This window comes from Gekko japonicus, unplaced genomic scaffold (genome assembly GCF_001447785.1).
Source record: "Gekko japonicus isolate JY-2015 unplaced genomic scaffold, Gekko_japonicus_V1.1 scaffold1470, whole genome shotgun sequence".
Taxonomy (NCBI): Eukaryota; Metazoa; Chordata; class Lepidosauria; order Squamata; family Gekkonidae; genus Gekko; species Gekko japonicus.
In genome coordinates, this window is record NW_015177058.1 from 107,598 (window position 1) to 134,560 (window position 26,963).

Sequence of the window (26,963 nt, forward strand, 5' to 3'; positions counted from 1 at the left end):
GGAAGCTAAGCAGGGTCGGCTCTGGTTAGTACTTGGATGGGAGACCACCAAGGAAGTCCCAGGTTGCTACGCAGAGGCAGGCAATGGCAAACCACCCCTGTCCGTCTCTTGTCTTGACCTGGATGGGCCAGGCTAGCCTGATCTCATCAGATCTCGGAAGCTAAGCAGGGTCGGCTCTGGTTAGTACTTGGATGGGAGACCACCAAGGAAGTCCCAGGTTGCTACGCAGAGGCAGGCAATGGAAAACCACCCCTGTCCATCTCTTGCCTTGACCTGGATGGCCCAGACTAGCTCAGTCTCATCAGATCTCAGAAGCTAAGCAGGGTCGACCCTGGTTAGTACTTGGATGGGAGACCACCAAGGAAGTCCCAGGTTGCTACGCAGAGGCAGGCAATAGAAAACCACCCCTGTCCGTCTCTTGTCTTGACCTGGATGGCCCAGGCTAGCTCAGCCTCATCAGATCTCAGAAGCTAAGCAGGGTCGGCCCTGGTTAGTACTTGGATGGGAGACGGCCAAGGAAGTCCCAGGTTGCTACGCAGAGGCAGGCAATGGAAAACCACCCCGTCCGTCTCTTGTCTTGACCTGGATGGGCCAGGCTAGCCTGATCTCATCAGATCTCGGAAGCTAAGCAGGGTCGGCTCTGGTTAGTACTTGGATGGGAGACCACCAAGGATGTCCCAGGTTGCTACGCAGAGGCAGGCAATGGAAAACCACCCCGTCCGTCTCTTGTCTTGACCTGGATGGGCCAGGCTAGCTCAGTCTCATCAGAACGCAGAAGCTAAGCAGGGTGATTTGGATAGGAGATCTCCAAGGAATACCAGGGTTGTGATGCAAAGGGCAGGCCATGGCAGACCGCCTCTGAACATCTCTTGCCTCGAGAACCCTATGTGGTTGCCACAAGTTGGCTGCTTCTTGACGGCACTTTCCTCCATCCCCACCAATTATCTATAGCCTCAATGCACAAAAAATACAGATTTCTGTCCCCACAGTCACGTGACACAGTGCTGGGGATGGGGGGGGGGGAGACGGAGAAAGGGGAGGAAGGCCAGGGAATCACCATGGGACTTTGCCCTCATCTCCTCTGGAAAGTTTGCCTAAGGGAGACGGGTATCAGACAGCCCTCCTAGGAGAGAGCAGCAGGCAAAAGCGGCTTCAAGGGAGTCGGGGTTGGGTGTGGTCTAAAGGGAGCAGCCAGGGGTCGTCTGGAAGCAACCCACACCAAGGCGGGGGTCGCTCCAAAGTCCCACGTGCATCTTGAGGATGCAGCTGCTGCACCAAACCTCCCCAAAGGGCTGGGGGCCACGCTGAGCCGTTCCAGACCTACTGCTGGCCTAGTATTGGTGCAGTGGTTAAGTGCGCGGACTCTAATCTGGGAGAACCGGGTTTGATTCCCCACGCCTCCACTTGCAGCTGCTGGATGACCTTGGGCAAGCCACAGTTCTCTCAGAGCTGTTCTTGAAAAAAGAGCAGTTTCTGTCAGAGCTCTCTCAGTCCCGCCGACCTCCCAGGGTGTCTGTTGTGGGGAGGGGAAGGGAGAGGAGTTTGTAAGCCGCTCTGAGACACCTTCGGGTAGTGAAGGGCAGGGTATAAATCCAATCTCCTCCTCCTCTTCTTCTCTTTCCAACGCAGGAACCAAAAAAGCCCCCACATCCCTCAGCCGCCACCCCCCAAGCGCCTTTCCCTTTTCTCTCCGTTGTGCATCAGATTATTTCCCCCCCCCCCCACACACACACACTCTCCTTCCCCGTGTGCCCTGTAGAGAATGTCTCATAATTGGCGCCCTGGCCAGGCAGCCCCCGATACCATCAGCTCCAAGGAGAAGGGACAAAGGGAGGTGGGCTTCTGAGGGTCTGATCATATCCTGGCAAGCAAGGGCAGCCCATTCAGGCCCAGAATGCGCTGTGATCCTATCTCTCCCCCGCCAGGGTGGGGGGCTATTGTGTCTCACAAAACGAAGGACCTCATTGCCTTTTCTTTCTGTGCGACGCCAGTTTCTTATCAGCACTGGCATGACCCACCTCCCCCCCACCTCCTTGCCTACCCCCACCGGCCTACCAGCCAGTTTGGTGTCTTGTGTTAAGTGTACAAGCTCTAATCTGGGAGAACCGGGCTTGATTCCCCACTCCTCCACTTGCACCTGCTGGGTGACCTTGGGCAAGCCGAAGTTCTGTCAGAGCTGTTCTTGAAAAAGAGCCGTTTCTGTCAAGAGCTCTCTCAGCCCCACCTACCTCGCAGGGTGTCTGTTGCAGGGAGGGGAAGGGAAAGGAGTTTGTCAGCCGCTCTGAGACTCCTTTGGGTAGTGAAGGGCGGGGTATAAATCCAAACTCCTCCTCCTCCTCTTCTTCTTCCTCCACTTGCACCTGCTGGATGACCTTGGGCAAGCCGTAGTTCTGGCACAGCTGTTCTTGAAAAAAGAGCAGTTTCTGTCAAGAGCTCTCTCAGCCCCACGTGTCTCACAGGGTGTCTGTTGTGGGGAGGGGAAGGGAAAGGAGTTTGTCAGCCGCTCTGAGACACCTTCGGGTAGTGAAGGGCGGAGTAGAAATCCAATCTCTTCTCTTCTTCTTCTTCCTAAGCAGTTTAGTCCAGGTATTCAAGCTGTACATGCAAGGTTGAGGCCAAAGAACCCTTTCACCATGCCAGCGCTCTGCTCCGGGATATCAGAAATAGTATGGCGGATGAGAGTTCTTCTGACCATGTACAGAAAGGAAGGAGGAGGAGGTTGAATTTATACCCCGCCCTTCACTCGGAGTCTCAGAGCAGCTTACAAACTCCGTTCCCTTCCCCTCCCCACAACAGACACCCTGTGAGCAATGTTCCCTCTAAGCTGTGGAGTCTTGTGAGCAAAAATTCTACTTTGTGAGCTGCTGGCATTAAAGTTGTGAGCGAGCGATTTGGCTACTGGATAAATTAGTTTGCTCTGGAGCCATCCTTCCTGAGCTAAGACAAAAATGTGTGAGCCGGAGGCTAAAAAACTGTGAGCTAGCTCACATCAACTCAGCTTAGAGGGAACACTGCCTGTGAGGTAGGTGGGGATGAGAGAGCTCTTTCGAGGACTGCTCTTGAGAGAACAGCTCTGAGAGAACTATGGCTTGCCCAAGGTGATCCAGCAGCTGCAAGTGGAGGAGTGGGGAATCAAACCCGGTCCTCCCAGATTAGAGTCCACTGCTCTTAACCACTACGCCAAACTGAAGGAGATCCTCTGAGTCCAGGGGGCATCAGTGCCTCGATGCGACGCCGAATGTCACGTGCTTGGTGGATCAAGGCCACCTTGGCCTCGCAAGCGCTGTGTTCCCACCGCCGCCTGCCCCCTCCGCTCCCCTCCAGCATGGGTAATCTAAAACAAATAGGACTATCTAGTGTAAAAAACCCTCTGTTCCAAGTGATAAAAGAAAATTGCTGGAATAATTTTTCCCACCCACACATACCAATGCGAAGGGAAAGAGAAACACACACACACACACACACAAATGCAACCAGATAATCGGGAAGATCGTGGCCAACACCCTGCCCTGTCCATCAGACCGGGTTGTCCCGCCTCACACCGCTCTGCGCCGCCCGATAATAAACCTTGAGGTTTGCACAGAAACTTCAGGCAGGGAGAGATTACGCAGACAGGGAGTCACAGCACAGATAAAAAAGAAAGGAAAAGGAGGGGAAAGAAAGATCGAACAAAAATAGAGAGAGGAAAAAGTTTGCCACTGGAGATAGCAAACTGCCTCCCCCTGTCTAGGCTGCGGCTGCAGTGGGTTTACACAGCGATCCGGTCATCTGCCAGTGGTTATTAAGCTGTACTGAATACATGGAACCTCCATATCTTGAAGCAGTGTATCATTACCTGACTGTTGGATGCTTTAGATAAACAGAAAGTTGTCAGGTTGTCTGTGTGTCAGGGGAGTTAGCTCCATCCGGCATGGAGAGGGGCCTGATTGGTGGATTTGGGTCCTCCTGCCCTTCGACAGCCCAGCCTAGCCTGATCTTGCCAGATCTTGGAAGCTAAGCAGGGTCGGCCCAAGTTAGCACTTCTCCAAGGAAGCCCAGGGTTGTTCTGCAGAAGCAGGCAATGGCAGACTTCCTCCGAAGGCCTCTTGCCTTGAAAACCCCTGCGTTGGCTGCAACTGGACGGCACTTTCCACCGCGAATGACATTTCATAAGGCAGGCTCACGGGAAGCCCTGACCTGAGCAGCATTCCCTCTAAGCTGAGTTGGTGTGAGCCAGCTCACAGTTTTTTAGCCTCCGGCTCAAACGTTTTTTGGTCTTCGCTCAGGAAGGAGGGCTCCAGAGCAAACTTGGTTTGTGCAGGGGCTCACAACTTTAAGGCCAGTAGCTCGCGAAGTAGAATTTTTGCTCACGAGACTCCACGGCTCGGAGGGAGCACTGGCCCTGAGCCAGGCCCATACTAACAACTGGCCGCTTCCACACTGTGACTTTCATCACTCATTTTCCCCTATTGCTTTGGGTTCTCCCCCTTTTCCACATGTGCTTTGCCCCCTCTGAGACTACTAGAGAAAGTGAAACACGTTGGGGGAGAATACCCTGAAGCCACAGGGACAAACAAGTCACAAAAATGACAGTGCGGAAGGGCCAATTCTCTTCAGCTGAACGGGGGGGCGAAGCTTCATTGTGTTTTTGCCTCCAGCCCACAAGCGAGTGTCCCAGCAGTGTCTGGACACCCCAATCAGGCTAGCAGAAGCTGTGGGCAAGTTTGCACAATCACCTTAGGGCAGGAGGGTCAAACATGCGGCCCGGGGGCTGGGTTAGGCCCCCGGAGGGCTTCTACCAGGCCCGCAGAGGAATTGGCTGTCTTCTGCTTCTTCCTCCTGTTCTGCTGCTGCTGTGTCATCATAGGTTTGCAGCTTACAGATACACACCTGAACAGCATACTCAAGATTGCAACAGCACAGACATTTTGATGCAATGATTCAGAGCAAGAGGTGTCAGTTATCAGACACTATTAAATAAACAAAATATTGCAAGAGTGCTGATGTTTTGAGCATGTTTTTAAGTTAAAAAAAGCCCCTTTGTGTTTGTGCCCTTTATAAAGTTTATATCTCTGCTACTTGGCGTTACATTTTATGACACACATGGCCCGGCCCAACAAGGCCTCATTTAGGTCAGATCCGGCCCTCGTAACAAATGAGATCGACACCCCTGCCTTAGGGGTTTCTGGGGGAGATGGAGAGAGCCTGGCTGAAAAGAAGCCGCTTCTGGTACGCCCGCCGCAAAGGAGGCCAGCCCGCAGACCTCTCCTTCGCCCCTGAAATTAATAGTAAAAGCTCTTTGCCGGGAGACAAAAGGGTATAAAATGTGACAAACGGCCCCGCATAAAGAGGCTCCAGGGCCGCCAATCTATTTGAATATTTGATGGGGTGTGAAAATAAAAGAGACCATAAAAAGGAAATAGGACAATAAAATACAAGGCAGAGTTACAGGTTGAGAAGGCAGCTCAGTACACCTTCTAATTATTTCCCCCCTCTTTAAAGGGGCTGCTTGGTATTCCAAGGGCCTGACAAAGCGGCTGGGGGTCTGCACCTTGATCTATGTGCCGGGGGCATAACCATCCCTCAGCGAGCGAGATGTTGCCGCAGCCCGGAAGAGGGACCTCTTTCCCGGTCCTGCTGCAATGATGCCTGGATCGATGGGGAGGTGGGACTTGCAGTGACCTCGAACGAAGCTTGGCTACAGCCTCGGGCAGCCGGCGCAACAGGCTAGGTGAGGACAAGGCCAAGATCTCTGGGGCAGCCGTGTTCCCAGCTACTGACCCAGTCTTGATGACTGTGACACATTGTTCATGGGCCTGTCCTTGGAGACTGTGTGAAACTTCAGCTTGGGGCAGAACGTGACATACTTACAGGGGACCAGTCATTGGGGAGCGCCTTTTACTGGCACTGAAAGAACTGCCAGCGTGCAGCGTGTGTTTCTGGGCACAACTCAAAGCGCTGGCTTTGACCAAGAAAGCGGCAAACGCTGAGGCCCCTCGGTCATTAAAGGACCTCTACCTGCGCTGTGAACCTGCCCACAGGTTGACAATTACACGAGCAGCCGTCCCCAGGTTTATTTTTATTTTGGCTACTGCATAAATCAGTTTGCTCTGGAGCCCTCCTTCCCGAGCGAAGACAAAAATGTGTGAGCTGGAGGCTCAAAAACTGTGAGCAGGCTCATACTCACTCAGCTTAGAGGGAACACTGGTGTCAGGTGAATTCATAGACTCATAGAACAGAATCATAGAATCAGAGAGTTGGAAAGAGCCGTACAGACCCTCTAGTCCAGCCCTCTGCCAATGCGGGACCAGCCTAAAGCATCTCTGACAAATATTCCTCCAGCCTCTAGAATTAGAAGGGGAAAGACTGAAGGTCAAAGAAGACGGGGATGGCAAAGGATGAGATGGTTAGACAGTGCCATAGATGCAATGAACATGAAATTGAGCAAACTTCAGAGGACGGCGGAAGACAGGAAGGCCTGGCGGGATCTGGTCCATGGGGTCGCGAAGAGTCAGACTCGACTGTGCGACGGAACAACTACAAAGGGGGGGGGAGAGACGGACGGGGGACAGCAGTGACTGTTAGATCCTGCCTCCCACCCTCGAATAGACATGGATAGCCCAGACTAGCCCGATCTCATCAGATCTTGGAAGCTAAGCAGGATCGGCCCTGGTTAGTTCTTGGATGGGAGACCACTGAGGACATCCAGGATGTCTACGCAGAGGCAGACAAGGGCAAACCAACTCTGCTTGTCTCTTCTCTTGGAAACCTTATGGGGCTGCCCATCAGTGAGACGTGTGGGGCCAGAAAACAGCTGAGCCTCGCATGGGGTGTCAGCAAGGCTGGAATCGTCAGGCAGCCCGAGTGGAAAGTGGTCCAGATGCTCTATGTATTCAGCTGGTCTCCTACCTGCTCCACTAAAAGTGTTTACAAGCTTATAGGACACACCACGTTAGGACCAGTGTTCCCTCTAAGCTGAGTTAGTGTGAGCTAGCTCACAATTTTTTAGCCTCTGGCTCACACATTTTTCTCTTCGCTCAGGAAGGACGGCTCCGGAGCAAACTGATTTATGCAGGAGCCAAAGTGCCCCAAATCGCTCGATCACAACTTTAATACCAGTAGCTCACAAAGTTGAATTTTTGCTTACAAGATTCCACAGCTTAGAGGGAACATTGGTTAGGACCCGATTTCAGCAAGGAAGCAGCATTTTATCAGCCTCCCAATGAACAGCAGTCGGTACGCTCAGTAAGGGGGGGGGGAGAGGTATTCTTAGGAAGTCCAGAGGTGAACTGAAGCGGCTAGCAAAGCTGCCCTTTTCTCTTCAACGAGCTTCCTCAGCACAGAATCTGTGCCGGGATCCATCAGCTCAAGATCGGTGCAAATGTATTTTATTTATTTACTAGGCGCAAGGCCCATTGCGGGAAGAGAGGCAGCGAGCCCTAGAGAGAGGCTGCCAGAGGAGCCCCCCACACACACTGGCAAAGGAGAGCGGGGCTGCTCCCCAGCGGCCAGGCTCGCGCCTCCCCCTGCTGCGCGCTGGAGGTGGCGGGGCAAGCCAGGTGGCCTCATCCCTCCTCTGTCGGCATACTGGAGGCGGCAGGCCTCGCCTGTCCACAGTGGCATGCGCCGGTGGCGGCAGGCCAAGCCGGGTGGGCTGGCTTCTTCCCCAACCTCCCACCCGTTTGAGAGCCCGGCATGTCAAGGCGGCTGGCCTCTCCCCTCTCCCCACCAGCCGCCAGAGCAAGCGAGTGAGTGGTGCACGTAGCAATGGAGCGGCGGCGAGTGAGGGACGGCCGCTCGCCCCCTGTTCTAGTTGCGCACACGCGCACCAAGCCAGCTAGCCTCGTCCCTCCCTCTCACCCCCCCAGCCAATGGCATGCCAGTTGCCCCGAGTGGCAGCCGGCGGGCCAATGGCTGAGGGAGCACATTTCCTCTCGCCACCCCATAGGCTGGTGGCCACCCCAAAATGCTTTTATATGAGAGATTTTATTTATGCCCCGCCCTCCCCGCCAAGGCAGGCTCAGGGCAACGAACAATCTGCAGAAACCAAAGGAGTTTCTGAGCAAAAATGTTAGGTATTCAGTAGGTGGATCTTGAGCATGTACCACAGCTACTTCCCAGCATCTGAACAGCAAAGGCAGCATCTGTATGCAGAACCCAGGCCCATCCATGCTTACGAGGCATGGCGGTAAGAGACACTACAGTTAGAACAACATTTCCTAGGGGGGCAACAATGAGAGAGGCTTTGGCCTCTGAGCCCCAAATTGCGGGCTTCCTACAACATGTGGCTACCTACAGTGGAAACAGAACGCTGCTCCAGAAGTACCACTGCTCTGATCCGGCAGGGCTCTTCTTCTGTTAATTAAAAAACCAACATGGGCCCCCGTCACACGGAGAATTTGCCGCATGAAAGGCACGAATGCTGGGTGGATTTTCGGGGCGCGACCACACCGCGACATCTGACAAGCGTAGCGCACCCAGAGGTCATTTCGGGGGGGGATCGCAGTTCCCCCGGGTGAGTTGCAGGGGGCGGGGCACATGACGAAGCCCCGCCCCCTGCTTCCGGCCCTCATTCAGCTAGGAGGAGGCAGGAGAAGAGGGAGGGTAAGTTGCTTCTTCCCAGCCTCTCCCCACCCCTGCCTGCCTGGGGCCAGGGAGGACCTTCGCGGGGCTTCCTTGCACTCCCGCCGGCCTTGCAGGTCCACCGCTGGGCCCCTCATGGGGCTCGGCAGTGGAGCTGCAAGGCCGGCGGTGGCGGCCGGGACCGTTGGGGGCGGGGTTTGTGGCCTTATGACACACTTTCGGTGATGTCAGGGGGTGTGGCATATGCTAATGAGTTATGCTAATGAGTTCCCCTAGCTCTTTTTCTACGAAACAACCCCTGAGCGCACCCATGGCCAACCCGTGGTGTGCCGCCGAAGATGCGCAGTTAAAAAGTACCTGCAAAGATCTACTAGCAAATGGTTTGCCACGGGCTGCAGACGGACTCGTTCGGTGTGATCGCGCCAGGGCGCGCCTATTCCCTCCGGCCGTCCTCTTTGCAGCGCGTGCCGAAGGACAAACCCCAATGTGCCACCGTCGCATCTGATCGCGTAATGGTAGATCAGAATGCGATGGTGCAAATAGCCACACACCCCCCGCGTTTTCCGGCACATGTGGCCGGGGCCACAGAAAGGCAAATGCGGTTCAATTTTGTAATTTATACAGGTTGCCAAATCGTGCCTCCCTTGGTCGAGAATTATTTCATTTCACCTTAAGCACACTCATCTGGCCTTGCGTTTGGTTCGCATGCCAGTAGGACACTGCGGGTTGTGTACCGTGTTCTCAAGGATGATGCAACATATTCAAAGGTTTCCAGTTTCCCCAGTCATTTTAAGGTTTGCACATTCTCCAGACTCCTCCGTTCATCTCATGAGAGAGGCCTTTGCCTGCAAAGGGCTCTTGCCACTGTCTGCTGCCACAGACCGGGCTCCACCCCTCGCTAGGGGGAATCATTTCCCTCCCGTCATTCCTACCCCTGCGGGCAATTCTGAACAGGCCACCCAACCTGTTGGAGGCAACCGGAGCTCCCAGCCGCTGGAAACGCCACGTTCTGCCTCTGAGCGAGATTTACGAGAACAGGAAGTAAATGGAATGGGCTGCTACATCTGCAAACGCTCCCAAGTTGAGGATTATAGATTATAGCTATCAGCTATTTGCATATCAGAATTTTAAAGCAGCCGAGACCCCTCCAGCGAACAAGGTCATAGCAAAGATTAAATCCCTCTCATTTTCTTCTCCTTCCCTTGACTTTCGCATTCTGGCTACACGTTGCACAGGACTGACAAAAGCACACTGGAGCGCCGTTTGTCCTCCCCTCGCCCAACTGTTCCCAGAGCACACATGCCACCAGCGCCATTGCTGGAGGGGAAAAGAGTTTGCATTTCAACAGGAATAATGGGGTGGGGCAACCCTCACTTACCAAACAACGATGTTGTCTGGTCCGGGATAGCAGACCCTGCAGCTATGCTTTGACTCCAGTTGGAACGAGAAACTGAGGCAGACGCACCACTGCTGCGGAAAACAGCTATTCTGGGTCTCTTTCCTCAGCTCCTCTTTGAGAGATCCGGCTGTCCTGAGTTCCTCTTAGTCTGGGGCAAGGGATGCTCTTTCTTCTTGGTGCTTGGGGGGGGGCAACAGTGGGAGGGCTTCTAGTGTCCTGGCCCCACTGATGGACCTCCTGATGGCACCTGGTATTTTTGGCCACTGTGTGACACAAAGTGTTGGACTGGACGGGCCATTGGCCTGATCCAACATGGGCTTCTCCGATGTTCTTATGTCTGGGGCAAGTGATGCTCTCCAGATCTTTGGAGGCGCCCCTGTAACCTCTGAAAAGCACACGCCAGGCCTTCACCAACCTCCAGCCAGCCCCGCCCTTCAAATGATGCCACAGAAAAGCTTTTTAGCACAGCTGACTTTGGGAAGAAGAGGAAACAGCCAACACGGAAAGAGCACACATGAGGCTGCGCTATGATGAACTGGACCCTTGGTCCAACAAGGTCAGTCTTGCCTACTCAGACTGGCAGTCAGTGTTCCCTCGAAGCTGAGTGAGTGTGAGCTAGCTCACAGTTTTTTAGCCTCCGGCTCACATATTTTTGTCTTCGCTCAGGAAGGATGGGGCTCCAGAGCAAACTAATTTGTGCAGTAGCCAAATCACTGGCTCAGAACTTTAATGCCGGTCGCTCACAGGGTGCATTCAGACGGGCCGTTTAGTCCGCTTTTGGTTTGCCTCAGAAACGGATTTTATCTGCGTGATCACACAGTCAACATCTGACTCCCGTCCCCAGCCGTCGCTTTCCGGCTCAAAACCGCTTTGACCCGGAGTATTTTGATACCAGGTCCCCAAGTGGTGTTTTCCTGATTCTCTGGTTCCAGCCGCACTTTTCTGATGTCTGATCGCTCCTGTGGTGTCGAGCCACTTCTGGTTTAAACCTCCTTCCCGCTTGAAAGCTGCCGGAGGCTTCCACTTTTCGCCTGCCTTTTTTTTAAAGCATTGGCGGTGTGCGCATAGGCGGAGATCCGCCACCGCATTATTAAAAACAATGTTTAAACGGTGCCTAGTTTTAGTGTTTAGACGAGTTCGGGATCTCACCGAGGCCGTTTTTGGGGTAAACGTTTAAAGGGAAGTGTTCCTTTAAAGTTTAAAGGGAAGTGTTACAACAGTTGGGTTGAAGTGGAAATCGCTGTTCTGCGCACGCGGAAAACCTTTGGTTCTACAGATGGCCGCCTGTGCACATGCCCAAACTGAGAGAGGGAAAAAAACAACACCGACGCACGCTCCCGTGTGTGGATGGCAGGGAGCGATGTGGCTGCGCAGCCATCTGGAACAAGGAGGTGAGTGTGATCGCGATTCTCCAGGTTAAAAAACACACGCACGGGGCTGGAGCCGTTTAACCCGCTTTCAGCATGCCGTCTGACCGCACCCATAGAGTACAATTTTTGCTCACAGGACTCCACAGCTTAGAGGGAGCAATGCTGGCAGTGGCTCTCCAGGGTCTCAGGGAGAGGTCTTTCACATCACCTACTGCCTGGTCCTTTCAATTAGTGATGCCAGGGATTGAACCTGGGACCTTCTGCATGCCAAACAGAGGCTCTTCCACTGAACCACAGCCCCTCCCTTAATGGGCAACCTCACATTTTCTGCTGTTCCCTGCCCTGCTCTAGGGCCGGCAACATGCTCGTCTGGGGCTTTCTGCTAGCCAGAGGGCCAAAGGGCTGAGGAGGAGGAGGAGGAGGCCCGGCCCCTCGTCTGGGTGCTCTAAGCTCGGCTGGCCTGTGGGTTAAGCGACATGTGGGCCACAAGGATGCACCTAGAATCTGGGGATGCCCGGCAAGCCCAACCGAGGCAGCTTGACTGACGTGGCCAGGTAGGTGCATGGGAGAGAAGGTTTAAAATGGCACCGAGGACCAATAGCACGACCCCACCCCTCCAGCACACAGACACAGACAACCGCCTCCCCCCACCTCCACACACCATTTCCCAGACTGCCACTGCTGACACACGGCGGATCCTGCCAGATAAAGAAGAAATTCAGGCTGCTCAAAAGTTTCCTTTTTTCCCCCTCTGCCCGTTCCATTCCTGATAAGTGCGGTGCCTGCACAGAGACTGATAGAAGGCCTATCGCGGCGGTTAGTGCAAGAAGGAAAAGCCTATCGCCGCGGCATCGCCGGACTCGCATCAACTCCCAGCCACACAGAAATTAATATCACTCCAATTACCAGAGTGGAGATGGGCTGCGCAGCGACGATAATAAAATCTCTTTTACATAAAGAATGCAAATAACCAACTCCGGCTGGGGGTGGGGTGTGTGCGGGAGAGTGGGGTAGGGAAGAGGTGGAAACGATGCTCCATCCGGATGCTCGCTGGAAGCGGGGGGGCACCAGGGTTCAGCCCCAGGAAACACGTTCCTCCTCACCAGGAGGACAGCTCATCTGAGCATGCACAGAGTGCCAGACACTGCCAGCTCTCACGCTTCTAGAATGAGATCGGCTTGGAGCGTTAGCAGCCCACCAAAGCTTCCTCTAAGCTGTTGTGAGCAAAAATTCTACTTTGTGAGCTACTGGCATTAAAGCTGTGAGCGAGCGATCCGGCTACTGCATCAATTAGTTTGCTCTGGAGCCATCCTCCCTGAGCTAAGACAAAAATGTGTGAGACGGAAGCTAAAAGGCTGTGAGCTAGCTCACACTCACTCAGCTGAAGAAGAAGAGGAGGAGGAGGAGAAGAAGAGATTGGATTTATACCCTGCCCTTCACTACCAATCAATCAATCAATCAATCAATCAATAAACCTTTAATAGCATATATAGCATTAAATTCAGAAACAGTCCCTTCACTACCTAAAGGTGTCTCAGAGCGGCTTACAAACTCCTCTCCCTTCCCCTCCCCACAACAGACACCCTGCGAGGTGGGTGGGGCTGAGAGAACTCTGACAGAAACTGCTCTTTTTCAAGGACAGCTGTGCCAGAGCTTGTGACTGACCCAAGGTCACATCAGCAGGTGCAAGTGGAGGCATGGGGAATCAAACCCGGTTCTCCCAGATTAGAGTCCGCACACTTAACCACTACACCAAACTGAGAGAGAACACTGCAGCCCACACGTAAAAACATGGAAAGTTACCCCACTACACCCCATCATGCCAATCAAAGTCCGCTCCAATGTGGCCCTAATGCACAGGCGAGGACTTTGTTAAGCCCTGATGGCCGCAAAGGTGTGAGGCCGTGACTCCTCAGAGCAGAGAGGAAACAGAACAGGGTGCTTTTACTGATGCTCTAAAGGTCACAATGGAATATAAGAGTGATGGTGGTCTGTAGGGGGGACTCGCGAGCAGCCTGAGCTGCCCCCAGGGGGCCAGGTCAGAAGAGAAAGAAAAATTATTTCTTAGAACACGTCTGGAATGAGCTGGCAGTGAAGGGAGCTTGAAGGTGCCAAGGTGGTTCTAACAGGGGCGCTGCACAACCCATCTAATGGAACTGATGCGCTGATGCCGGGACCCTTTCTTCTCTGGCTCGCAGCAGAGTGGGAGAAATCCGTGCTCCTGGGGCACAGGAAAGGTGCAAGAGAGGAGGATCCCATCTGAACAACACTCCGGAGCCAGTTTGGTGTAGTGGTTCAGTGCACGGACTCTAATCTGGGAGAACCGGGTTTGATTCCCCACTCCTCCACTTGCACCTGCTGATGTGACCTTGGGTCAGTCACAAGCTCTGGCACAGCTGCCCTTGAAAAAGGGCCATTTCTGTCAAGTGTTCTCTCAGCCCCACCCACCTCCCAGGGTGGGGAGGGGAAGGGAAAGGAGTTTGCAAGCCGCTCTGAGACTCCTTTGGGTAGTGAAGGGCGGGGTATAAATGCAATCTCCTCCTCCTCCTCCTCCTAATCTGGGAGAACCGGGTTTGATTCCCCACTCCTCCACTCGCAGCTGCTGGATGACCTTGGGCAAGCCATAGTTCTGTCAGAGCTGTTCTTGAAAAAGAGCCATCTCTGTCAGAGCTCTCTCGGCCCCACCCACCTCACTGGGTGTCTGTTGTGGGGAGGGGAAGGGAAAGGAGTCTGTAAGCTGCTCTGAGATACCTTTGGGTAGTGAAGGGCAGGGTATGAATCCAATCTCCTCCTCCTCCTCCAATCTCGCCCACACACGGGGCACCAGCTGTTCAAGCCCCACATCCTCTAACTCCCTGCAGAGAGATGGCAGGGACCAGAGTGCCTGGAACTCAGCAGCACCGTTGTTCAAGCTGCCATCTGTTGCTCAATGGGAAAAACTGGCTACTGTGGACGAGGCAAAGGGGTGCAGACTGGCGTGGGTGGAGGGGGGGTCTGGTATAACACACGTTGCAGAAGGGTAGCTGTATTAGCCTGCTGCAGCAAGACTAGACAGGAATTTTGTGGCACCTTGAAGACAGGTAAAGGTAAAGGTTCCCTTGCTCGAAAGCCAGTCGAGTCCGACTCTAGGGTTGCGGTGCTCATCTCCGTTTCAAAGCCGAAGAGCCAGCACTGTACGAAGACGTTTCCGTGGTCATGTGGCCGGCATGACTCAACACCAAGGCGCACGGAACACTGTTACCTTCCCACCGAAGTGGTACCTATTTATCTACTTACAATTTATTGCTTTCGAATTGCTAGGTTGGCAGGAGCTGGAGCTAGAGACAGGAGCTCACTCTGTCATGCGGCACACTCGGGTCTCGAACTGCTGAACTACTGACCTTCCACAGCCTGCAGTTCAGCGTCTTAACCACTTGAGCCACCGCTGGCAGTGAAGGTACCAAGACTTTATTCTGGCATGAACTTTCAGGGACTAGTGGGCTCTAGTAGGCCCATGAGCACACGAGGCCGCCTTGTACTGAATCCGGCCATCAGTCCGTCAAGGTCAGTATTGTCTACTCAGGCCTCGGTCACACGGAGGATTTGCTGCGGGAGAAACACGAATGTTGGGCGGAGTATACAGGCGCGATCTCAAGGACACATCTGGCAAGCGTTAGCACACCCATCGCCGACCCGTAGCATCCGCCCGAGGATCCGGAGTTTTAAAATACCCGGGAAAGCCTACTAGCAAACGGTTTGCTACGGGCCGTCGACGGAATACTTATGTGTGATCGCTCAAGCGCGCTCCTCTCGCCGTGCTGGCACGCGCCGGAAACACGCGCCGACAAACAAAACCCCGATTTGCCGCTGCCGCATTTGATCGCGTTCTGGCGCGTTAAATTGCGCTGGCGCAAAAAGCCACACCTCCCTTCCACGTTATCTGGCCCATGTGACCAGGGCCTCAGACTGGCAGTGGCTCTCCAGGGTCTCAGGCTGAGGTCTTTCACATCACCTACTGCCTGGTCCTTTTTAAGTGGAGATGCCGGGGATTGAACCTGGGACCTTCTGCGTGCCACGCAGATGCTCTGCCACTGAGCCACAGCCCCTCCCAAACTAAAGCTGATGCTGAAATAAATACACTTTTCAACCTGCCTTTGCATTCTGTTTTGGTAACTGGTTGCTAAAAGGTTTTTTTCCTGTCATTTCAGACAAACCCGTTTTCATATCCGGTTGCTAGTGGAATTTATTTACCTGTTCATACAAACCCGCTTACATTGGGTTACCAAAGCATGGTTGAGCCGCTTTTGAGGGAAACTTTTTTTCCCCCCAACGCCCCTTTGTTGAGCTCTGAAAATCACTGTGGTGTGCTGTTTAAAATGTCCATCGCACTTCCTACAATGCCGCTTTTCTCCCTGCCCCTTTTTGCCACGTGATTTCACAAAACTGCTATACTGGTTTAGTGCTACAGTGCTCACCATAGAACCAGGGCTATTTTTGGGCAGGAACGCACAGGAACGGAGTTCCGTCTGGCTCCTGAGTTGGCCACGCCCAGCAGGAACTCATTAGCATAATAGGCCACACCCAACAGCAGGGACTCATTAGGATTGACTACATTAGGGGTTCCTGCTACAAAAAAAGGCCCTGGGTTTGGACAACAAACAAGGTAAACAGAATAAGAAGGGAAAGGTGGGTGTGGCTGGATGACCACACTTCTGGTAACATGGGGGTGTGGCCTAATGTGCTAATAAGCGGTGCTGTCAGGGTGTGGCCTATTATGCTAATGAGTTCCTGCTGGGCTTTTTCTACAAAAAGAGCCCTGCATAGAACATTTTTTAAGTCTAAGGAAGATTGTGCAGCGAAAAAGGATGTGTGTGTATGTGGGGGAAGCACTGTTTGAAATGACCACAGCACTTCAGAGACGGCTCATTAATGGAAGGAAATTCACTGTATGAACCCCCCGTCCCTGTATCCTTTACTCAAAACCGGGCCAACAACGAATAACATCCAGTTTAGAATGGCAATGTGAAAAGGGCCAAAATCTTGTTAGTCTTTAAAAAAAAAAGTGGCACAAGGTGACTTTTTATTTTTGGTAAAGCGCGGTTTGCTAAAGAGGCTGCTGGTAGCCCCATTTAATACCAAGCAAATTGACAAAAACCGGCACGCAACCTTCCAGGTTCTCCAGAATACTTCATTAAGGAAGATATTTTTTTATTTTAAAAAGGAGGTAATGAGAGAGAGAAAAGAAGAACACGACTTTCAGGCTATGGAGTTAAGGCCGTTTGTTGCCTCCCGTGGGTAAGGATGCTCATCTGACTTCAGAGGCCACAGAACCTGCCCCTGACATACTGGGGAAAGAAACCAGACAGTGACACCTCCCATTAAAAAAAGCAAAAGCCACCAGGTGTTCAAACAGCCCGGCAGGACACACTAAGTTCCTTCCAGATGTGCACAGCAGTCTGGACATGTCTGGTGGCTGCACTGGCAGGATCTGGGGCTGAAGGTTCGCCCGGGGCCAAAGAGGATTAGCAGCAGAGCAAACCTCGCATTGGCCCATCGAGGGCAAAGGGCTGGGTGGGGAAGCAGAGATAGCCAAGGAGGAGATGGGACGTCTGGCAGATATTTCCAGCCAAAGCATCCGGGAAGGGACAGGGAGGGATATCAGCCTGTGAAACACATTTCCCTTCCTGGATTTGGCCACGGGGGTGGGGGTGGGGGAGCAGACCAACACTTTGAGGAGACACTCACAAGCCACTGCGGGGGCAGGGGTGCGCCGGCTCCACTCCTCTCCGCCCAGGCTATAGATAAACTGCCAGGAGGCTGATGCCCTGGACTGCTCTGCAAAGAGATCTGGAGGATCCTCATCAGTCCCTAAGGTTCCTTTGAATAGCTTGGAATGGCAATAACAGCTTTGTGTGCAGAACACCCTGGCCTCAGAAGGTCTGGGTTCAAATCCTCATTTAGGCAGGAAACTCTCTAGGTAACCTGGGGCAAACAGTCATTTCTCTCAGCTCGACCCACCCCACAGGCTTGTTGTAAGTGCAAAACACAATTATCTAATGCTGCTGGGAGTGCGGGTCCAGCAGACACACTTCCGCAGTCTTTGATGAGAATATGATCTCATTTCATCAAAATGAAACGCCACGAGTCTAAAGACCCAGCAGAACAGTCTCTCCTCCTCTTTGCTGTAAGAAGGCCAAGATCTACTTCCCAGCTGAGCAAAGATCTCAATAGCCCACATCAAAACACAGCATCAGGCTTCTGCCTTCCTGGTCCATAATGGGGTAAAGGTGGAAGAAGAAGAGGAGGAGGAGGAGATTGGATTTATACCCCACCCTTCACTACTCAAAGGCGTCTCAGAGCGGCTTACAATTTCCTTCCCTTTCCCTCCCCACAACAGACACCCTGTGAGGTAGGTGGGGCCAAGAGAGCTCTCGAGGACTGCTCCTTATTTATTTATTTGATTTTTATCCCGCCCTCCCGCCGAAGTGGCTCAGGGCGGCGTACAACAACATACAATAAAACAACTCATCTAAAACAATCAATACAAACATTAAAAACATACTTTACACTCAATAAAACTTATTCAGAATGGCGACTATAAAGTGCTGCATGCTCAGTCCAAGTTGTCAAACGCTTGGACTGAGAGAACTTGAACAGCTCCAAGAGAACTTGTGACTGACCCAGGGTCACACCAGCAGCTGCATGTGGAAAAGTGGGGATCAAACCCAGTTCTCCCAGATTACAGTCCACGCTCCTAACCACTACACCTAACCGACTGCTCGGATCCAGCAGCACTCTTGTGTTACCATCAGGGCCCTCTTTCTCCACTGTCCTTCCTGTGTGGCTTCCCGTGTTGTTCCCGTGTTGGTTACTCCCCTGAGCCCTGTATTTTCAGGGAAAGCGGTCTATACATTTAAATTATAAATAAAATAAATACATAAACAGAGCAGCCAAGAACCCCACGACAGAATAAACACCCACTCTGTGTGTGTGTGTGTGGGGGGGCACTTTGTGCCAGAAAAGGGAACGGTCGCGATAGAAAAGAAATAGGTATTTCTTGGAGGTTATGATAACATCACCTAGAAGCAGGCCAGAATGTTATCAGGGCTTCTTTGCAACTATGGAAACCTACAGCCTGACTCAACGCCAGGAAGGACTCTTGGCCCGTCAGCACCAGCTTGCTTAGAGAAACCGGCTTGCGGCTGCAGCATTCTACAACGAATGGAGGGAAGAAATGTCTTCCCACCGTGAAGATACAGACCGCTCTCAGAGTGATCTTGGTGAGCAAAACAAAGAGCGATCATTAAGAAGAGGAGCCTTCCCCCAAAGTCCCCCAAAGTCCAGCTGTGCCGTTCAGCTCTTGACCTTCTCATGGCAGGGTGTCCCAGAGGCTCATTTCAGACATCTTCCCATCTCACCCCCTCCCTCAGATGTAACCACGCCACTGTTTGCCAGCTCATGACACGCTCTTCTGTTAGCAGATGGAGGGTGGCACACCCAACGTTTCACCGTGTGCCTCACTGGCATAGAGATGAAAGTCCAGTGCGAGAAACAGGCTACAAGTAGCATCCTGCCCTGGAGAAACAGATGTTCCTAAGCTTTGCAATCTGCACGTGCCACAATGCCCCCCGTGTTTTGGAGCCTGCTTGCTTTCGGAGGCCATTGGGGAACCAAACTGGGTTGCCAACCTCCAGGTGGGGACTTGGAGATATCCTGGAATTATAACTGACCTCCAGACTACAGAGATCCCTTGAAGAAAACAGCTCCAATAGCAGCGGGACTCTTATGGTGTTATACTTTCCTGAGGTCCCTTCGTTCCCCCAACCCCACCCTCCACAAATGCCACCCTCAAATCTCCAGGAATTTCCCAAGCAGGAGCTGACAACCCGAGATGCCAACTGAATATCGAAGATAGCCTTTCCTCTTCCAAAAAACGAAAGGCAACCTTTGTTTCAGTTAAATCATAGGTTGTCTCTCATTCTCAGAAGAACAAAACTGGAGTCCAGCGGCTCCTTTAAGACCAACAAAGTTTAATTCTGGGGATAAGCTTTCATAGGGGCCACAGTGGCTCAGAAGTTAAAAGACGCTGAGCTGCAGACCGGCGTTCTGGCAGTTCGAGACCCGAGTGTGCCGCATGACGGAGTGAGCTCCCGTCTCTGGCCCCAGCTCCTTTCAACCTAGCAGCTCGAAAGCAAGAAATCACAAGTAGATGAATAGGTACCGCTTTGGTGGGAAGGCAACAGTGTTCCGTATGCCTCGGCATTTAGTCATGCCGGCCGCATGACCGCGGAGAAGTCTTTGGACAGCGCTGGCTCTGCGGCTTGGAAACGGAGATGAGCACTGCCCCCTAGAGTCGGATTCGACTGGCTTTTGAGCAAGGGAAATCTTTACCTTTACAAGCTTTCATGTGCGTGCATCATGCACATGAACGCTTATACCCAGAATTAAACTCTGTTGGTCTTAAAGGTGCCACTGGACTCCAACTTTGTTCTGTCGCTTCAGACTAACACGTCTATCCCACCTTTATTTATCCTCAGAATAAGCCATTGTCTTCCTGGAGAATCTGCTAAAAAGGGTCAATCAACTGAATAAAAAACCCCCTTTCCCTGGCTGATCACCCTTGTTTTTAGCAACCACAAGGGTCCAAGTTCCCAGAACCACCGTGTTGCCAAGGTGAGGCTACACAGACCTGTTCTGTGTGGCCCATCAACTGAACATCCTGCTGAACTCCGTTAGGTTTTTTTCTGTGGAAAGGTGGTCAAGCATCGAGTGGGGAATCTGGTTACCACCCAAGAGAGTTTGGATGAGCCTGGTAGAAAGGGAGACGGCAGACGCAGGAAGTGGGAGAGAGAATTTACCTGGCCCATTCCACGGATTCGGCTCCTGCGGCTCCTCCGGAATTTCTTGCTTATCGGGCTCCTTCGGACTGGCTGAATTCTCTTTGGGCTCTGCCTCTGAAATGGAAAGAGCAAAATGGCACCAAAGTCCTTGGAGAAGATACAGACGGCAGCTGGGGTCCACAGGGACAATCAGCTGACCCCCTGGCTTAATCACGTGATGCTCCTTCAGGTCCTCTGTCCAGACTTACAGGGCTGAACGTTCCTCCTCCTGGCATTTAGAAAACTAGGATCTCAGGAGGAAAAGGCTAGACTAGAACGCTTTCCCCAACATGTCTGCTATCTGTATGCAAGGAGTTTGTTTAGATGGAGAAAATATTCACCCACGTGAGCCTCTGCCTTTGATAAGTTAGATCTGAGCCCAGTAGCACCTTAGAAACCAACAAGATTTCCAGTGTGCAAACTTTCAAAAGTCAAAGCTCCCTTCGTCCCTTCCTACCTTTGATAGGAAGTTGTATAATCCAGACACAGATTTACAACCTCAAAAGATATTTGTGAGAACAAGGTTTAAGGAGACGGGCCGTGGCTCAGCAGCAGAGCATCTGCTTGGCATGTGGAAGGTCCCAGGTTCAACCCTCGGCGTCTCCAGTTTAAAAGACCAGGCAGGAGGTGATGAGAAAGACCTTCACCTGAGACCCTGGCCAGCAGCTGCCAGTCTGGGGAGACAAGACTGACTGTGATGGACCGAGGGTCTGATTGAGCGTCAGTCAGCCTCGTGTGTTCTTCATAAGTTAACCCCAGCGCTAGACTGGAGTGGTGCTGTTGTAGGTTGGAAGTGGCATCCAGAGAAAGAAAGACTTGTATATCTTGACAGGTAGTGCTCGACAAATATTGTCCGAAATACAGACATCCTTTGGAGAGATGTCAAAATCAACCACAGTTTTGTTGCTATGGGAACAAACCTGGGAGAGTCTCATCCATAGGTACCCCAACATTTATGCCCGAACCACAAGACCGGGGGGGGGGGCGCCTTGGTCTTGACCACACCCTCTCCCATCCCCCTCCCTTCCAAAGTCTTCTGCTTCTTCCTTCCTTTAGACACGTTATGTAAAATAAAATTTGGTCAGATAACTTTACATTGTTTAAAAGCAGAAGTTCACATTCTGTACCAAATTCTATGACCCAATTACAATAAACAATTTTGATCTGTTCAAAAAATGATCTGGAATTTGAGGGGCGAGCAGTGTAAATGGCCCAGTCTGAGGATGATACCAAATTATTCAGGATAGCCAAAACAGAAGAGGATTGTGAAGAACTCCAGGAAGTTCTCTCCAGATGAGGTGAGTAGGCCACAACATGGCAAATGAAGGTGAGTGAAGGCAAGTGTTAGGTGATGCACGAGAGAGAGCAGAAAATCTTAACTTTAAATATGGGTTAATGAGGTCTGAATTGGCAGAGACCGAGAGGGGAACCTGGGACTGTGGCAAGAAGCTCAATGAAAATGTCAACGCTGTGTGTGGCCAGTGGTGGGGGAAAAAGGCAAACTCTGTGCTGGGGATTATTAGGAAAGGTTGAAATAAAAATGTCAATACTGTAATGCCCTTGTATAGATCTATGGCTCAGCTTCCATTTGGAATATTACGCACAGTTGTGGTTTCCGAGTCTCAAAAAAGAGGCTGCAGAGCTGGAAAAAGTGCGGGAGAGGGCAACCAAGATGAGTAAGGGGTTAGAACACCTTTCCTATGAGGAAAGACTGCAGGCACTGTGGTTTTCCAGTTCAGGAAAAAGATGAGTGAAGGAGGGGGGCATGATATTGATAAAATTATGCATGGGCTGAAGGAAGGGGACAGAGAGAACTTCTCCTCCTCCACCTATAATACTAGCTCTCGAGGGCACCCAATAAAGCTGACGGACAGCAGGCTCAGATCGGACAAAAAAAAATACTCCTTCAGTCAAGCATATAATTAAATTGCGGAGTTCACTGTTGAAAGATGTAGCGATAGCCACAAGTTTGGTTGGCTTTAACAGGGGATTAAACAGACACCTGAAGGAGAGGTCCACCAATAGCTACTAGCCATGATGACTGAGGGAAACCGCCACATCCGGGGCATTGCTAGGAAACAACATCAGGGAAGGCCCTGGCCTCTAGATCAAGAGTGTCAAACATGCGGCCCGGGGGCCAGGTCAGGCCCCCCCAAAGGGCTTCTATCTGCCCCGCAGTGGAACTGGCTGTCTTCTGCTTCTTCTTCCAGTTCTGCTGCTGCTGCGTCATCGTAGGTTTGCAGCTTACAGATACACACCTGAACAGCACACTCAAGACTGCAACAGCACAGACATTTTGATGCAATCATTCAGAGCAAGAAGTGTCGGTGATCAGCCCCGGTAATTAAACAAAATATTGCAAGAGTGCTGATGTTTTAAGTATGTTTTTATTTTAAGTAAAAAACCCAAAACCCTTTGTGTTTGTGTCCTCTATAAAGTTTATATCTCCGCTAGCTGGCATTACATTTTATGACACGCGTGGCCCGGCCCAATAAGGTCTCATTTATGTCAGATCCAGCCCTCATAACAAATGAGTTCGACTCCCCTGCTCTAGATCCTGTTTGTTGCCCCTCCAGGCCAACTGGTTAGGCACTGTGTGAAACAGGACGCTGGACTCGGTGGGTCACTGTTCTGATCAAAAAGGCACATCTGATGTTCTTACACTCTTAATATTTATTCTAGAAATTCGAGTCCCATGGTTTTTCTCCACAAGGGGACTCAAGACAGTTCACAAAATCCGGCTGTGTGAGACAAATTATAGATGTTATGCATTTGTATAATTTATTCAGCCTCTGGTAGCGACAGGGAGCAGCAAACCGCAGTGTGGCTTCTTGGATTTCAGCCATGCATTTTCAAGTTTATCGTCTCAGCCAGTGAGGGTTAGAAACTTGCAAAGGCAGTGGATGCTCCAACTCTGGGCTTGCGTGGCACAGACGTGGCCGCCCAGGGCACACGTAGGACCGAGAGAGGCTGTGGCTTATGACATCAGAAGCAGGCAACTGCTGATTGGTGAGTCAGAAGGCTGAGCTATTTCCCCCTTTTGCAGCCCTCCAGCCGGGTTCCTGGGAACCGCTCTTCCTGTGGCGTCCTCATAGCAACTTGGATGGCAATTATTTTCCCCATTAAGGGCCATTTGAGATGCTGCCGATAAGCCTATCTGCATAAGACAGCGTGAAAGATCAGCGCCCAAAGTGCATGTTTGCCTTTTGCATCCGAGCTCGATAAACCCCCCCAAAAAAAAAAAAAAAACCACCCCCAATCGATGGGCGCCGTAAAGGGCGCCCCCAGGGTGACGTCACCGGCCATTGGCGATTATTAATACAGGTGATAAGGGAGGGGGGTGATGATTAACATCAAATAAATCAATCGCCGGGGATAAAAGTCCCATTATTTTTGGCTATAAATCAAAGTGGCTGGCATATTGATTGTTATCCATCGCGCTGAAAGCTTTTTGCCATTCGCCACGGGAGCAGCAGTTATTGCAGCCGGGAGCATTATCGGGCGCTATCGCCTCTTTTTTATCACAGTGCCAGGTGCAGCACTCAGCTGGAGCCTTTGAATCTCTTCACCCCCCCCCAGACCAGCCCCCCCCCCCGGCCACGGCTTTTGCCGCAAGCTCCAAAATCAGATAAAGGGACTTGTTGTTTCCCTCCTGCGGGCGGGGGGGGGGCAGCAAAGGGTCAAAGTCTGCTGTCAAACAAGCAGTTGGCCTTTTCGTTAACCTGCTTCCCTTATCCCCTCCCCGAAACAGTCTCACTACACACACCCAACTGGATCACCTCCGAATGACCAGGTTGGTTCGAGTCCAGTGACACCTTAACCACCAACAAGATTCTTGGAGTATAAAGCTTCTGGGAGTCAACGCCCCCTACATCAGATACCTGACGAACCTGACGAAGGGGGCTTTGACTCGCGAAAGATCATACCCTGAAAATCTGTTCTACCGGACTCGAACTCAGCTCTTCTACCGCAGACCGACACAGTTACGCTCCGAAACTATCCGAATGTTCGTTTACATTTCGGGGAAGAAAAGCCTTTTGGTGGATCTGTATTGTATATGTGCAGATGAGGAGAGAGATTAGAGAGTCACAGGTCACCAGCTAGATTCCGACCCTTTCCAGGCACACTATCAAATGATGGATATTAGGGACCTCCAATCCAGAGGGGCTTTGAGAAACTGCAGCCCTCACCACCTCATATGGGCTAAACACTCCTACCTTGAGGACAGCCAATGAAACGAAATTTAAAAGCGAGTTTCCGGGAAGTACGAGTTCTGCAGTTCAGTCCTTGCCATGAAAATACGTTCCACCAATTTCGGTGCTCCTGAGCAAGATGGCACAGGCCTCAGTGGATATGGGAGTCTGGGACCAGCTAATGTGTTGTATTAAACAAAAGAGTAAGCTAGGAGCAAAACACAGAATGCTTTTCTGCCAGTTGGATATTCACAGCACGGGAGCGAAGGGAATATGCATGTGAGTCACTGAACCATGCCGCAACTAAATTCAGTGTCTGCATTTCTTGCCATTGTGCCCTGAAAAACTGCTAATGAAAGTATGTCAGTATCAACGCTCCCTCTAAGCTGTGGAGTCCTGTGAGCAAAAATTCTGCTTTGTGAGCTACTGGCATTAAAGTTCCGAGCAAGCGATTTGGCTACTGCATAAATTAGTTTGCCCTGGAGCCAGCCTTCTTGAGCTAAGGCAAAAATGTGTGAGCCAGGGGCTAAAAAACTGTGAGCTAGCTCACACTCACTCAGCTTAGAGGGAACACTGGTCAGTATTGCTGACTGGAATGTGAGCCAGGAAGGGCAGAGACCTGGTAGCCATAAAACCAAGTCCCTGGTTTGAATTTCACTTCTGTTCAGAACTTGCTAGGAAGCCTTGGGCTAACCTCTTCCCTCTCTCCTCCTGTTCACATATGCAATATGGGTGGAACAGTACCAGCCGACTCTGGTTCAAATCATGAAATGATACTGCACGCGAAACATCTCGAAAATTCAGCCGCGTGACCAAAAAGCGGCTATATGGAGCAGCCCTGGAATGGCTAAGCATAGCAGTCAAGACGAGTGCCCCTGGCCACGGGCAAATTGCCTTTCCCTCCTTATAGAATAACTATGGCAACTTCTTACATTTGCAAGGTGAGGATGCCGGGCATTAGGAAGCAAAGCAGATCCTTTTCGTTCGTGGCTCCATGCTGACGAAGCCAAACTTACCTTCACTGCAAGGGGAACTGGACGAATCACCGTCCACGGAGCCCTCGTGGTCCGAGGCACCGCCCTCTCTCTCCACGTGGCTGTTGTCCTCCAGAGGCGCTTCGTCTCCCTCCTCCATTTCACCAAAGGTACCTGTGAGCACAAAAGCCAAGACTGGGCATAAAAATGAATCCTCCTATCTGCGTCCGCAAAAGAGGATCAAATGATACGCTGCTTATAAAGAAAGAGAGGAGACCATTCAGGGTTCACATCCTGGCTACTTACAGTCCCTTCAGGTTACATTGGCTAACTCTGGTTTTATTTACACATGACTCTAGCGAGGCATAAACACTGCCCTGTGGGACTTTGCACTTGCCTGGCATCTCCTTCAAACTGGACTACCATCTGCGCAAAGCAGCTTTGTAGCACATTCAGGTTTGATTCCGCCCAACGTCGGGTATCCACAGGCATTCAGAGCTTTGCAGCCTCTGGATGCAAAGGTTCCCTTTAGTTATCATGGCTTATCACCAGTGTTCCCTCTAAGCTGAGTTAGTGTGAGCTAGCCCACAGTTTTTTAGCCTCTGGCTCACAATTTTTTGTCTTAGATCAGGAAGGAGGGCTCCAGAGGAAACTAACTGATGCAGTAGCCAAATGGCTCGCTCACAACTTTAGTGCCAGTAGCTCACACAGTAGAATTTTTGCTCACAAGACTCCACAGCTTAGAGAGAGCATTGCTTGTAGCCATTGATGGACTAATTTCCTTTTAAAGGTATCCACGCTCATACTACATCCACTGGCAGCAAAATCCACCATATGATTAGCCATTGAGTAAAGAAGACGTACTGACAATTGCCCATCAACTTCATGGGGTGCCCTCAAGTTCTAGTAAAAGGTAAAGGTTCCCCTTGCTCGAAAGCCAGTCGAATCCAACTCTAGGGTTGCGGTGCTCATCTCCGTTTCAAAGCCGAAGAGCCAGCGCTGTCTGAAGACGTTCCCGTGGTCATGTGGCCGGCATGACTAAACACCAAGGTGCACGGAACGCTGTTCCCTTCCCACCGAAGTGGTACCTATTTATCTACTTGCAATGTCTTGCTTTCGAACTGCTAGGTTGGCAGGAGCTGGAACTAGAGACGGGAGCTCACTCCGTCATGCGGCACCTGGGTCTCGAACTGCTGAACTACTGACCTTCCACAGCCTGCAGTTCAGCGTCTTAACCACTTGAGCCACGGCAGCTCCTCAAGTTCTAGTATCAGGGGTCATTTCGTAGAAAAAGAGCTGCAGGAGCTCATTAGCATACCTAATAGCCCATTAGCATAATAGCCCATTAGCACATGCCACGCCCCCTGACATCACCGGAAGCTATGTCAGAAGGGGAAGCAAAAGGGGGGGGAGGCATCTTCAAAAGCCTCCCCTTCCCCAGGCGGGCTGGGGGGAGATCGAAGAGAGAAGGGGTTTAAACTTTAAACCCCTTCTCTCTTTGCTCCCCCCACCCCCACCCCGCCTTGGCAGGCCAGCTGGGGAAGGGGAGGGGAGACTTTTAAAAATGCCTCCCCCCCTTTTTGCTTCCCCAGCCAGCCTGCCAAGGC

The 26,963-nt window shown here is 51.8% G+C and overlaps 1 protein-coding gene across 1 annotated transcript in view; it reads right to left on the reverse strand.

The window, feature by feature from the left end:
• Nucleotides 1-26,963, reverse strand: part of ZFPM1 (zinc finger protein, FOG family member 1) — a 108,692-nt gene that overhangs the window by 42,355 nt on the left and 39,374 nt on the right. The window contains exons 5-7 of the mRNA XM_015428161.1: nucleotides 25,399-25,530; nucleotides 20,169-20,264; nucleotides 18,443-18,522 (exon numbers count right to left, since the gene is read on the reverse strand). Coding sequence (XP_015283647.1) covers nucleotides 18,443-18,522; nucleotides 20,169-20,264; nucleotides 25,399-25,530 — 308 coding nt within the window. The remainder of the gene's footprint in view (nucleotides 1-18,442; nucleotides 18,523-20,168; nucleotides 20,265-25,398; nucleotides 25,531-26,963) is intronic.